Source organism: Propithecus coquereli, unplaced genomic scaffold, assembly GCF_000956105.1.
Source record: "Propithecus coquereli isolate 6110/MARCELLA unplaced genomic scaffold, Pcoq_1.0 Scaffold36, whole genome shotgun sequence".
Taxonomy (NCBI): domain Eukaryota; kingdom Metazoa; phylum Chordata; class Mammalia; order Primates; family Indriidae; genus Propithecus; species Propithecus coquereli.
This window is the reverse complement of record NW_012149285.1, coordinates 3,883,979-3,897,636: the sequence shown is the minus strand read 5'-3', so window position 1 is coordinate 3,897,636 and position 13,658 is coordinate 3,883,979. Positions and strand designations below refer to the sequence as shown.

The 13,658-nt window shown below is 34.6% G+C and overlaps 1 protein-coding gene across 1 annotated transcript in view; it reads right to left on the bottom strand.

Annotated features, from left to right (window-relative positions):
• The window catches only part of GLRA3 (glycine receptor, alpha 3), a 187,217-nt gene that overhangs the window by 76,345 nt on the left and 97,214 nt on the right, over positions 1 to 13,658 (bottom strand). The window contains exon 3 of the mRNA XM_012651641.1: positions 7,857 to 8,080. Within this exon, the coding sequence (XP_012507095.1) occupies positions 7,857 to 8,080 (224 nt within the window). The remainder of the gene's footprint in view (positions 1 to 7,856; positions 8,081 to 13,658) is intronic.

The window sequence follows — 13,658 nt, the reverse complement described above, 5'->3', positions numbered from 1 at the left end:
TTGTTCTAGTGAGACTTGAGGACAGGGGAGAAGTAAGGCACATATGCCTCTTATTTATAATGAGTTATAAATTTCTGTCTCTGACTCAGGGCTTCAGTCAGCATCCATGGAATAGTGATAGGCTAACTTTACAAGTAGGGTACAACCAAATCCCAAACTCGACAATCCGGAATCACATATCTTGCTCTAAAGCTCTCACTTCAAAAGTACTTTATTTAAAAATTATCAATATAATTCATGTATATTGTCTAAAAGTTCAAACACTTCTATAAAACATGTAAAAATCAGTGAAACTTTGCCCTTTCAATCTGTACCCTGAGTTCTAGCTCCCCAGAGGTAGCCTTTCTTTGCATATTTGTCTACCATTCACAATCACATACCTAAAGTTGCTATAATATTATGTTTGACTTTTAAAATATTTGAAATTGTCTATTAATTTCCTACAGGGAAAAATAAGAGTTTATTTCCCTTACGTCATATTCCATGCATACTTAACTCTGCATCAATTCTCAAAATTTAGTTATAGACACATTTGTGGTTAAACTAATATTCAGTGTTTATGTGTCATGAATATGCAATTATTGTTCATGGTTCAGCTTGGCAGTTTGCTATAATGACAACTCTTGTATAGCATTTTGTTTTTCCTAGTGTTCGTAAGTGTCTCATTTTAACAATCACTTCAGTTTCCATATTCTTACTAATGCTTCAAATTCAGCTCTCCATCAGAACTACAAAATCCTTCTCAGTGGTTAAACACAGCAGGTAATATGTCAATTCTATTTTTTATGGAAACCTGTTTTCTATTTTTTTCTATTCTTCCCTTCCAGTCAGATATTGGATTTCTGCATTGATGTTCTGATTTTTACATCCTTTCTCTCCTATTTTCTATTTCTTTGTGTCTTGATCCTACCTTTTGGAAGATTTTTTCACTTCATCTTCTCAACATTCTACTGATTTATTTTTCCACCATAGTTTACTATGTGCTTTTATTATACACTGAATGTCTCTATTTTTTCTTTCCTAGAAGTATCTTATTTCATGCATGCAACTGGTCGTCTGTCCAGAGATTTTTTTTTAATGGTCTCTCTGCTCCCTGCATTTTCTTTTGAGTCATTTCTTTTCATTCCTTTAATTTTCTTTTCTTTTAACTACTTTGTCTTCTTTTTAAAAAATCTTTGTAGTGTTTCTTCTGGTCTCTACTTAAAAAGAAATATTATAGCATGTCCTCAAATGTATATCTATATTTAAGAATGAGGCACTTAACTATTTGGAGCCCAATTAGTAGTAGATGTCTCATTGAGCAATAGTCTTAACTGTATAACTATAATATGGCTGCCAAGAGGTTCCCCAAATGTCAGTATCTGTAGGACTTTTCTCTTGGGCGAGATAGTTTTCCCAGAGATACATTCTTCTATCTACTGCTTAGTGGAAGAAGTTTAGGTGTGGCTTTCAGCTATTGTAGGGTGGGCAAGGTCACCCTTCAGTGTACAGACCTTATGTCATCCTTATTTTCTTGGTACGATGCCTCATAAAAGGCATCAGTTGTGCCTAGAGTTCCCATTCCTGAAGCTCTTGGAAGAACCTCTCTGGAGTTTTCTGTCCTCCTGCTTTCCTTCCAGTCAAAAGGCAAAAAAAAAAAAAGGCGGTCTCTAGCCTTTAGAGCATGGAGGAGGAGATTGAGAATAGAGGGTCCACTGTTGTTCCTACGAAGTTTAAATCAATTCTTTTCCTTTTAGCTCTTTTCTTGCCCTCAATTTCTGAAGTCCTAGCTGCCTCAAATTTCTAAAAGTTTGTAGATAATTATTTTCCTCCTTTTGAGCTCTTCACTTTGGCTTAAGTTTCTATCTCTGTTAAGTTGGTTTTCACAGGTGCGCTCATTTTCAAGCTTCCTAAAATATATTGTCATCACTTGTCTGTTGCTGTCTTCCTTCCCATTGCTTTCATCTTTCTGTGTGTTAATGTCATTTTTAGTTCTTATTTAGTTTATTTCCTTGTTTTAGTGAGGTTTAAGGAGGAAATGCAGAGAAATGTGAAGTTCAATAGGTCGCCTTTGCTGGGACATTCTGCTTCTTCCTTTAAACAGGCAGGAGAGCCAGATCGCTCATGAAACATCACAGATGTTCCACTGGTAAATTCAACAAGATTTTTCTTTTTCTAGCATAATTTTTGTTAACAAAGAAACTGAAGATTTATTTGAGGCATTTGAAGATTTCAAAGTCCTGTGAAATTTCCAAAAACAACTCACAAAAAATGAATTTTTTTCTTTGATCATGTGAACAAACAAAAACTAGGAGCTGAGACCATCTGTTTCATCTGAATTCATACTGAAACACAAAAGATGCATTGATGAATTATTCCATAGATTTTCTCAAAATATTAGAAGAAATATGAGCAATTCATAATGAATGATATCATTTATGAGACATAATTCAGTTTTATTCCTCTAAGACAAAAAACACTTGACCATTTCCAGTGGACGTAGTAAAAAGATCTCATAAATCCCACTTAAATTATTTAACTTTTCAATATAATAAATAACCTTTAGTATTCTTTAATATAATACATCTTAATTGGAGCAATTAAGTGTTTTAGTACAATTATACTTTTGAAATGGCACAATCTTCTTAATAACAAATTCACCCTATTTGACAAAATTTCAGGATGGACAGAGTTAAGTGCTTTCTGCTTTGATGACATATTGTTAGCAAGAAGCTCCCTGCCCAAAAAGTAGTCTAGCTTTTATATTCTTTTATGTTCAATGATAAGAAAAAACTTAAAGCTTACTCATATGTTCTTTATGTTGACATTTTCCAACTCCAATAAGACTTACGATAGACAAATATCCATAATCATACAGGATAAGGATATACTACACTACACACACATGCACACATACATATTGTATTTCAGTTCTGTCAATGAAAATAATCCAAACATTCTATCTTTGCAAAGTGATTATTCCATGCTACCTGGTGATATAGTTTTGCAAACTAAGCCACCCCAAACCTGTCTAAAGTGAAACAATACTTTAAAATATAATTTAAAATAAAAAAGTACTGGCACAAGAACAGAGACATAGGCCAATGGAACAAAACTGAGAACCTAGATATTAAACCATCCTCATATAGCTATCTAATCTTTGACAAAGCAGACAAAAACATACAGTGGGGAAAAGAATCCTTATTCAATAAATGGTGCTGGGAAAATTGGATAGCCACATGCAGAAGACTGAAACAGGATCCGCACCTCTCACCTCTCAAAAAAATCAACTCACGGTAGATAATAGACTTAAACCTAAGGCATGAAACTATAAGAATTCTAGAAGAAAATGTTGGAAAAACTCTTACAGACATTGGCCTAGGCAAAGAATTTATGAAGAAGACCCCAAAGGCAATCACAACAACAACAAAAATAAATAAATGGGATCTGATCAAATTAAAAGGCTTCTGCACAGCCAACTATCATGAGAGCAGACAACCTACAGAATGGGAGAAAATATTCCCATGCTACACATCCGATAAAGGGCTGATAACTAGAATCTATATAGAACTCAGGAAAATCAGCAAGAAAAAATCCAACAACCCTATCAAAAAGTGGGCAAAGTACATGAACAGAAACTTTTCAAGGGAAGATAGAGTAATGGCCAACAAACATATGAAAAAATGCTCAACATCTCTAATCATCGGGGAAATACAATTCAAAACCACAATGAGAAATCACTTATCTCCAGTGACAATGGCCTTTATCAAAAAGTCCCAAAGCAATAAATGTTGGCATGGATGTGGAGAGATAGGAACACTCATACACTGCTGGTGGGACTGCAAACTAGTACAACCTCTGTGGAAAGTAATATGGAGATACCTCAAAGAGCTACAAGTAGAACTACCATTTGATCCATCAATCCCATTACTGGGCATCTACTCAGAGGAAAAAAAGACATTCTGTAAAAAAGACATCTGCACTCAAATGTTTATAGCAGCACAATTCACAATTGCAAAGATGTGGAAACAACCCAAGTGCCCATCAATATATGAGTGGATTAATAAAATGTGGTATATGTATACCACGGAGTTCTACTCAGCCACAAAAAACAATGGTGATCCAGCACCTCTTGTATTATCCTGGATAGAGCTGCAGCCCACTCTACTAAGAGAAGTATCACAAGAATGGAAAAACAAGTACCACATGTACTCACCATCAAACTGGTATTAACCAACTTAACTGACCAACACTTAAGTGCACATATAGTAGTAACATTCATTGGGTGTCTGGCAGGTGGGAGGGGGAAGGAAGGGATGGGTATATACACACCTAATGGGTGCAATGCGCACTGTCTGGGGGATGGACATGCTTGAAGCTCTGACTCAGGTGGGACAAAGGCAATGTATGTAACCTAAACATTTGTAACCCCGAAATATGTTGAAATAAAAAAAAAAAAATAAGATTCTGAGACGACAATTCCTTTCTTTCAGCATCTGAAGAATATTTATCATTTCCTTCTGGCCTCCATGATTTCTGATAAAAAATCTGCTCTCATTCTAATTGTTTTTCCTCTGTAAGTAAGGTGTCATTGTTCTCTGAATGCTTTCAGGATTTTTATTTGGTTTTTAGAAATTTGTGTATTATGTGTCTTGGTATGGATATCATTGACCTTATCCTGTTTCGGGACTCAACTTTTTGAATCTGTAGGCTTATGTCATTTGCAAAATTTATAAAAATTTTAGTCATCATTTTTTTTTTTTTAGCTCCATATCTTTCCCTCTCTTTATCTGAGACTGTGATAACATGAATGTTAGATCTTTTCCGATGACATGGATGTTAGATCTTTTGTTGTACTCCTACAGGTCCCTGAGGCTCTGCCTTTCACCATCTGTTATTTCTTTATTGTTCATTATTCTTATAGTTCACCGATTCTTTTCTGTGTCTTCTCCATTTTTATGTTTAACCTATCCACTGAGTTTTTATTTTTGTTATTGTATTTTTAAGTTCTAAAATTTTCATTTGGTTTCACTTTCTAGTGTCTGTTTCTTTGCTAAGGCTTTCTATGGTTTGTTTCAAGCGTACTTGTAATTGCTTATTGAAGCATTTTTATCATGTCTACTTTAAATTCTTTGTCAGGTATTGAACATCTCTGTCATTTTGAGGTTGGCATTAGTTGATTGTCTTTTCATTGAGTTTGAGATCTTTCTGGTTCTTTGTATGATGAATAATTTTTGACTGAAGACTAGACATTTTATGTTATTTTATTAGACTATGGATCTCATTTAAACTTTCATTTTTTAACTGGCTTTCTCTGACACTGCTCTTTCAGAGCAAGGAGAAGTGCTACCTTGTTACTTCTAGATGGAGGTGGAAGCCCAGGTTTCTCTATATTGACAAGTGAGGGGAGAGGCTCTTAGTTATTGCTGGATGTTCCAGATCCCGACATGGTCTCTACTGACACCATGGTGGGAGGGGCCTCATTACTGCTGGGTGATGCTGGAAAGTCTTAACTCTCCACTAGGACTCATCTGAAAACTACCCCAGCAGGGAGGGAGCGCATGCCTTGTTTCTGTGGGGTGAGGGTGGAATTCCTGGCTCTCCATGGTCTCACCTGACACGGAAAGGTAGGAGGCTCACTATAGGATGGTGAGGCCTGAAAGTCCAGCTCGCTATTTGTCCTTCCCTAACACTACCTCAGCATAGATGTTGGGAGTACCTCATTACAACATAGCAAAACTGGAAGTCTAGGCTGCCCACTTGGGCTTTGCTGGTTTGAGTATGGACTTGTGGTGGGATCACATTTTTTCATGCAGTATTTGGCTGGAGTAGAGCAGTTGTCCAAAGGTTTTTGATCTTGCTAGGCTTCCCTTTTCCTAACATCTGGAGAATGTTAGACTGACTAGAAAAATTAGGCTATTATAGGTACTATTTTTTGTCTGCACCTGTTGATGTTTCTAGGTTGATGTTTGCTGATGTTTACCAGCTTCTTCATCTCCATGTCTGGGATATATGAGGCAAAAAGAAAATCCTGGGAATTCACCTCCACGTTGTTCCTCAGGTTCCAAGGTCCTTAGCTAGTCTGTCTTCTTATGTCCACCTTTGAGAATCTCCTTAGGCTAATTATATATATGGTATGCAAGGTTCTTAGTTGTATTTGTCAGGCAGAATAGGGAAAATTATGTCTGTTTCATTTCCCCAAAAGCAAAATTCTTACTAACTTTTGATACTTATGGTATTTGATAAATTTCCAAAAAGGTTCAAAATTCTCTTGCTCAGACCTGCGATTCACCATTAATTTATTTATCCACATGGGAGTATAGGGCTTACTTAGTGATGGAAGCTGAAATCTTCCTTCATGTTATGTGTAGCAATTAGTCATTCAAGATTATATTAACACATATTTGTTGGTTTTCTGAAATCTGATGACAGTGTCAGTCCACTATAAAGTGATGTAACTCTGTCACTCTTAGAAAACAATAAATATATGTAATGGGAATTTATTCACATGAAATAGAAAAATGTGAAAAGCAGATATAATATATTGGGATGAAAAGACAAAAAGCAGACATAGGATAAAACATTATTTATAAAACCACTATGCATAAAAATGTTTTCAAAATCAGTAACCTACTGAGATTAAATTTTCATTCTTACTGCTTTATTTTATACTATTTCTTAGCAAAAATAGAAACATTCCCGATATTGGACAGATTAACTCAAAATCAAATATCCCCATTCCTGAAGAGAAGAAAAATTAACAAAAGGAAAAATGAGAGATAAAATATAAGGAATTAATTTTAAGCCAAAAGCCTCAATATTAAGCCTACTTTGATACCTTTTAAAACATGTTACTAGTGATATAATTAACAGCCACCTGTTGCTGTAAGTAGAACATATTCTCCCTCTCCTAAGAAAGTGACATGAATTCCGTTCCTGATTTCCTGTTCTTCACAATTGAGCTAAATTAAGAAAATAACTATGGAAGATTTTTAAGATAATTATTTTATTTTAGAAGATTTTCCACATGTGACAAAAATCATTAAGTATATCACTCTAGCTATTTACCGACTTTGTACTGGTTTGATATTTATTTAGTGAACTCCCAAAGTTAAATGATTTCTAGAGTCCAACTGTGAAAAAAATTTTATTAGTGTTTATGTTTTGGTATTAATTGTTGTTATATTTTGGTATTATTTTTTAAATACTGCATGATTTTCTTAGAAATCTATAATGAGTAAGTAAAACAGAAATAAGCTCTTTTCCAGGTAAAGGTAAAGATTTTGATTGTCATCCACTTTTACATAGTACAGTGATTTTTTTCTTTCCCTGCTTTCTTCAAAGTTTATCAGCAAATCACCACTTTGCAGCATGTTAGAAAGGCTAAAAATTGTACAGGTAGGGTAAAAATGCAAAAGAATGATCAGAGAAACTCAAAGTTATTAAAAAGTACATATACCTGAAAAATAATTTGTATAAAATATATTCCAGACAAGCAAACCTAAACATTTTTTCACCTATAAATGTTTAAAGGAGATACATATACTTAAAAATACAATCATGATGTATGATTCAGCTGCCTTTCCGTTTGCCTTTAAGACGCTTGACAATCTGGCTGATGTTAAGAATCACCTGGGCCACTTGTACAAAAGTGGATTTCCAAGAGTTACCTATACAGTTCCTGGATCTGGGACTTGGGCCGTTATTGTGGATTAGACATATTTGGGAAATGGTATATTAGAGGAACTCAAGTGGAACAATAATAGCACTTGCTCAAAAGTTTCAAAACTCTCACCAAAAATGTAAAAAAAACCAAAAAACAAAAAAACTCCACAATACTCTAATTCACTGAAATCAGGAATTTATTTGTGACTCACCTTATTGAATAAAGAACATTTCCATTTTTGAAAATTCTGAGTAGTTTGTTGTCGGTAGTGACTTCATGAAAGTTGGCACCCTTTTCATTGGCAAAGAACAAATCAGGTTTCCAAATGGAGTCCAACATGGAAGGGTCGAGGTCTAAAGAGTCGTCAGGATATTCGCTATATGCAAGGCGAGGATCGTTCCATTTCTGACGAAGAAAAATATTCACTCTGTAATCCTACGATAAAAGAAAGGAGAAAATCACCCTGCTTTAAAACAGCTTAGAATCCACAGTTTCGATGTAGTAGTGTCAATGTAGGTTCATCGGCTGTAACAGCGTACCGCTCTGGTGGGGGATGTTGAGAATGGGGGAGGCCGCATGTGTGGGGGCAGAAGGTAGGGGAGAAATCTCTGTACCTTCCCCTAAATTTGCCTGTGAGCCTAAAACGGCTCTGAAAAATAAAGTCTTTAAAAAAAAGTTTAAGATCTCATATTCTATTCTTTGGGTTTCTGTGAATTATAACAAGAGCCAGTGACATCCCTGGAGTTTTCATACTTCACAGTCTTCACTCATTACTACCTAAAACAGTCATCCTTGTTCTGAGGTTTTGCCCATGTCTTCAGTGTCCATTATGCTTCAAAAGAAAAGACCACAGAAGACCACAATTATCATGTTTATATTTTGCTTTGCCATTCAAATTTTACTTCCCTGATGTGTGTGAATAAAATATTGGATTAGACACTTGGAGTAGAATATTTTTACCTTTGCATTTATTTTCTAGAATCATTTATTTAAGAGATATCCAATAACATCCAGAATATGTTTAGTGAAATTTTCTTGAAAGCTGTCTGTGTTACAAAAATGACCATATATACTTCACAACGAAGACACATTTTAACATTTTTATTATTACATGTAAATTCTATGAAATAAGTAATTTGGGAAAAAGTAAAAGATGATTTTGGAATAATAATAGAATAAGAAGGACAATTATTGCTAACAATACTTTAAGATTTGGCTAAGGAGATTTCCCAATTAGTCCTTTAATAGTTAATTTAAAAAGGAGAGAGCTCAATGATTTCAACCAAATCCTTGCTCACAATTTTGGACTAAATGAATACAAAGACAAAGATTGAAAACCACGTTTATGTGTAGTGTTGGTGTATACACAGTATATAAAAATAGGTAGCACATATGACTTTGTAAACAAAATTTTCCCATTAGATTTTTGAAACGAGCAAATAAATTAAATATAGACTTCCTTACAAGCATGATTAAAGCAAACATTTGAAAAAAACTTCATTTCCATGAAAATTACCCAAGGCTGGAGACAGAAAAACTGAAAACCAATCTTCATCTATTTTTCCCTTTTTTGAATACTAAATTATGAGTCGTCAGCATGTAGTAACCAAGCAATCACAAGGGATGCTTCCATAATATCAGGCTAGGCAAACTGCCTGTCTTATGGCGTAGATCAAATTCAGAGATTGTATTAAATGTTACACTTCTGTACTTGATCAACGTTTGTGTACTGACACCACTGTTCTAACTGCAACTAAAGTTATGTACCAGGTAATATGTTTTCTGCTTGCTAGGTGCCCCACGTATGTTCCAAAGTGACAATGGGGTAGAGTCCACTTCAGCTTTTTATCAGAAAGCTCACAACACGGTCTTCGGTGGGGGGGGAACCAAGGGCAACACACCTAACCTAATCATCTGTACCACGGGAAGGGCGGCGGGAGGAGAGGGGAGGAGGGAGGAGGGGACGGGTATTTGTATACACAAGGAGTGCAATGCGCACTACCCGAAGGATGGACATATTTGAAACACGGACTTCGGTGGGGGGGGAACCAAGGGCAACACACGTAACCTAAACGTATGTACACCCATAATTTGCTGAAATAAAAAAAAAAAAAAAAAAAAAGAAATCTCACCAGCCACAAGGATCTGTAGAACCTGTAAATGGGGACATGTGAACAAGCTTCCACCAGCCAAGAACAGGTCATCCCCTCTTACCCTGGAGTTCAGAGCACCACAAAGCACAGCTCTGTGGTTGGTGACCAGTTCTCGTTTCCTTCGCCATCCTGCAGCGCGTGCCTCACTGCCACCAAAGGAATCGGTGATGGCACTAAAACCAGGTGGTCTCTGACTTGTATGTAGGAGAAGGCTGAGCAAGGTCAAGTTATGATCATGCCTGCCAGGAGAGCTAACTGACTAGTAAAAGTTTACATTTGTACTGATTCATAAGATATATAACAAAATTGTTTGAAGCATTTTAATGCTGTACCGTATTTCTTGATTGAGAACTCTCTGCAGCTGTTGCCTACACTTAGGCTAAAATAAAAATACTTTTATGCTTCGGTGTATGTAATAAAACTTGGCTGAATCTCTTCATCCTTATGGTATTGGTACTAGTGATAAACTTTATAGGCACAATTTCACATCTTCCAGCAACCTTTTTTGCTCCAAGAGTGAGCTAAAAAAAGACATCAAATATCCTTTAGTTTCTGTTTCTAAATCACATAAGGAAAAATCAACAGTCACCTGTCACCAAGGCCAAATGTTATCATACATCAAGTGTGGTGTTTTTTTTTTCTTGTTGTTCTGTGAATAACCGGAAATATCTTTGTTTCTTAACCCATTTGGGTCTTCGGTTTAGGGCCAGGTTTGAAAGCAAAACTCTAAAATGACCATGTCTTGAAAAACCTTAGAAATTTAGGTTTCACCACTCGTCACAGTTTGAGTTTTGATTTTCCTGCTAACGAACACTGAGAATGGGAAGTTTCCCTCCTAAGTAACCAAATTCAACATTTCAAAAACAATTTTTAAGGCGGATTCCTCATAGCCACAGTATCCCCTTATACCTAGCAACCAATCATATTAATTATTTTTGAATCCTGGTCATTTGTGAAAATGTGCAAAGAAAAGGGTAAATAAACTGACATAGTCAAATAATACCACCCTAAGAGAAGTCCTTGTAACGAGACTTGAAATAACTTGCCTACAATAAGAGACCTTGGACTGAAGGAAGAAATAGCTTTGTACGACACAGACTATAGGATGTGTATGCAGTGTGTGCAAAACAATTTTTAAAAGTTATAAAAGCCAGTTTAAAAACTCAAGCATTCCTTTACTACATATAAAATAAAGAGTGTTTTATTAACTGAATTTTCCCTGTTTATCTGTTCATTTAAATTATGCTATCAATAGACTATGTCTCTATAAGGGTGTTTATGATTATTTTTAAAGAACAATAATAAATGTGAGATATATATTGAGAATGAAATTACTATTTATATTTTAGATTTCTAAAATTTGGACATATATTGAGTTCATGCATAAGCCTTAAAAGTTAGTTGATGGAATCATCAAATTTTAGTACAGAGACGTTAGTGATTCTTTTGTCCTACAAACTCCTTCTGCAGTAATATACACTTTCGGGAACCCTTCAGAAGTTTAATTTATCTTTACATCTGTTATGTAATAAATGTTATTTGTAAATATATGTTGTACCTTATGAGTATATTATTAATATTTTAATGTAACTGATTAAAATATAATAATTGCATGCATAATATAGAAAGACTAATTTGACATTTTAGAAGTAGAGTGATGAACTCTATTGTAACTAATTTAAATTAATGGTGTAAGAAAATATTTTGTTGACAAATAAAATTATATGTCATGTTTAGTTTTGAAAATAAGTGTCCACTAAAATGTAGTTTAAATTCAATCTGTAGGTCACATGATTAATAATATGCTCCACACTGCATTTCTGACTGTTTGAAATTCTTACATTATGAAGTACAAAAAAATAATAATGCATGTTAGACAAACTATGGTGAATAGACTAGGCTGAGGACTAAGTCTTCTCATGATCAAATCCCAATTCTCCCAATTAATAGCTTTCTAATCTCCCTGTGCCTTGTTTTTCATCTGTAAAATAGGAATGGCTATTAACAGTCCTTTCTCAGATAGTGCTGACACGAGCACTGAATTGGTACACGTAAAGTACTTAAAACTGCACTTGTAAATATTAGCTTTTAGATCCCCAAAATTAGAAGCCATATTAAATAGAAGTTTGGTTGTATTTTCTGTCTTTAAATTAGTTTTGAAATACTAGTGATATTTTGATTTGCTATATAAGAATTTGGAAAAGATAATTGCAACTTTGCAATCTGGTGAATAACAGTTTGTGGAAAATTTACAGAACTATTATAATGAGCTTATTGTTAACTTTATGTATTAACTTTGGCATTTCAACATTCATGTATTTTTTGGTCTTTATTCAATTGCCCTCTTTCGCCCCCACAGACACATATACACATATATACTAAATTTGTATATTTGTATATATAAAGCTCTTATCCGCAGTAGTAGAGTTCACATTTACATGGCACTTTGTGCCAATTGCTATACTAGATGCTTCATGGATTACTCATTCTATCTGCATAGCGAATCCATGAGGTAGGTAGGTATATTATTCCCGTAGTTTTACAGATGTGGAAAGTGGGACAAAGGAGATGATTTAAGCAGCTTTAACACAGTCACATAACTAGTAAGTGGTAGAGCTGTAATTCAGACCTAGCGGTTCTGGCTTCAGAGCTTTATAGGACACGCTGCCTCTGTGATACATTGCCACTCGTGTTTGCCTCATACGGAAAGCAAACATTCTATACAATAATGCAAAGATTCTGGGTTTATATGGTTTATGCTTGCCTTTGTGAGGAATTTGGGGGCTTATTGATGAATATGCTCACTGATAGGAAATTATAACATTAATACCTAAATGTCCTGAGGTTGTTATTTCTGCAGAATAGGTACCCTGGCGGAAGAACAAATTTAGTAAAGAGCACAACTTAATTTATCAGCTAAAATGGCGTATAGAATATAAACTTTCATCTTTTGCTACATAGGGAAGTATAGGATTTCTAGAAACTAAATTGAAACAACTAATTAGGAAAAATTAGAGAAAAATAATTATCTAATGTCAACAAAGAAAGTCGTAAGTGGTTCTCTTCACTTATCCTCTAATTCAGTTAAGTTTTAAGTTCTCCAGCGCTTTTAGGCAATTTCTGATCCAGCACCTATTCTCCCTTTCTCCTTTCTTTTCCCCCTGCCTTCTTCCTTCCTTATCTCTCCCTTTGCTCTCCTGTTTTCGCTCTTTCTGGCTCTGTTTCTTTGTCTCTGTCTCTCTCTCTTTCACACACACATGCACACACACATACACAGGTGCATGTCCTGTCTCTTTAAGAGTAGCTGCCAAGTTTCTATATTGGTACATTTCTGTACTTGCATGGAGATGTTTTTTTAATTGTTTTTTTACAGAGTTAAGAAAACAGATTTCTATAATGCTATCCTTGATTCCTTTATTTCCTTTCTTTTCATTTTCCTACATATTTCACAGAGTTGAAATTATATTGCACATGTATTTTTGCATCTTTCTTTCTTACTTAGTATATTTTATGCATTTCCCATTCTTTTTAATAATTTCAATGGCTATCTGATGTATTTTTCTTATACAAATAATTGTTTATTTGATTGATTAAGGTCTAATGCATATAAAATTATATAATTTGCAAAAAACCTTAAATGTGATTCATCAGTTTTTAATAACTAAAAGCTTTATGTCTCAATAAATTTGAGGAAGAATTATGGATATAAAGTATTTCTACAAAAGAATATAACAGGCATAATATCAGAAGATAATATTTCTAAGAAACACTCTTTGAAAATGGTATTATAAAATAGTTATTATGAAATCACATAGAAATAAATTTTTTTAACAACTTGTATGCTTTCAAATTGATTATAA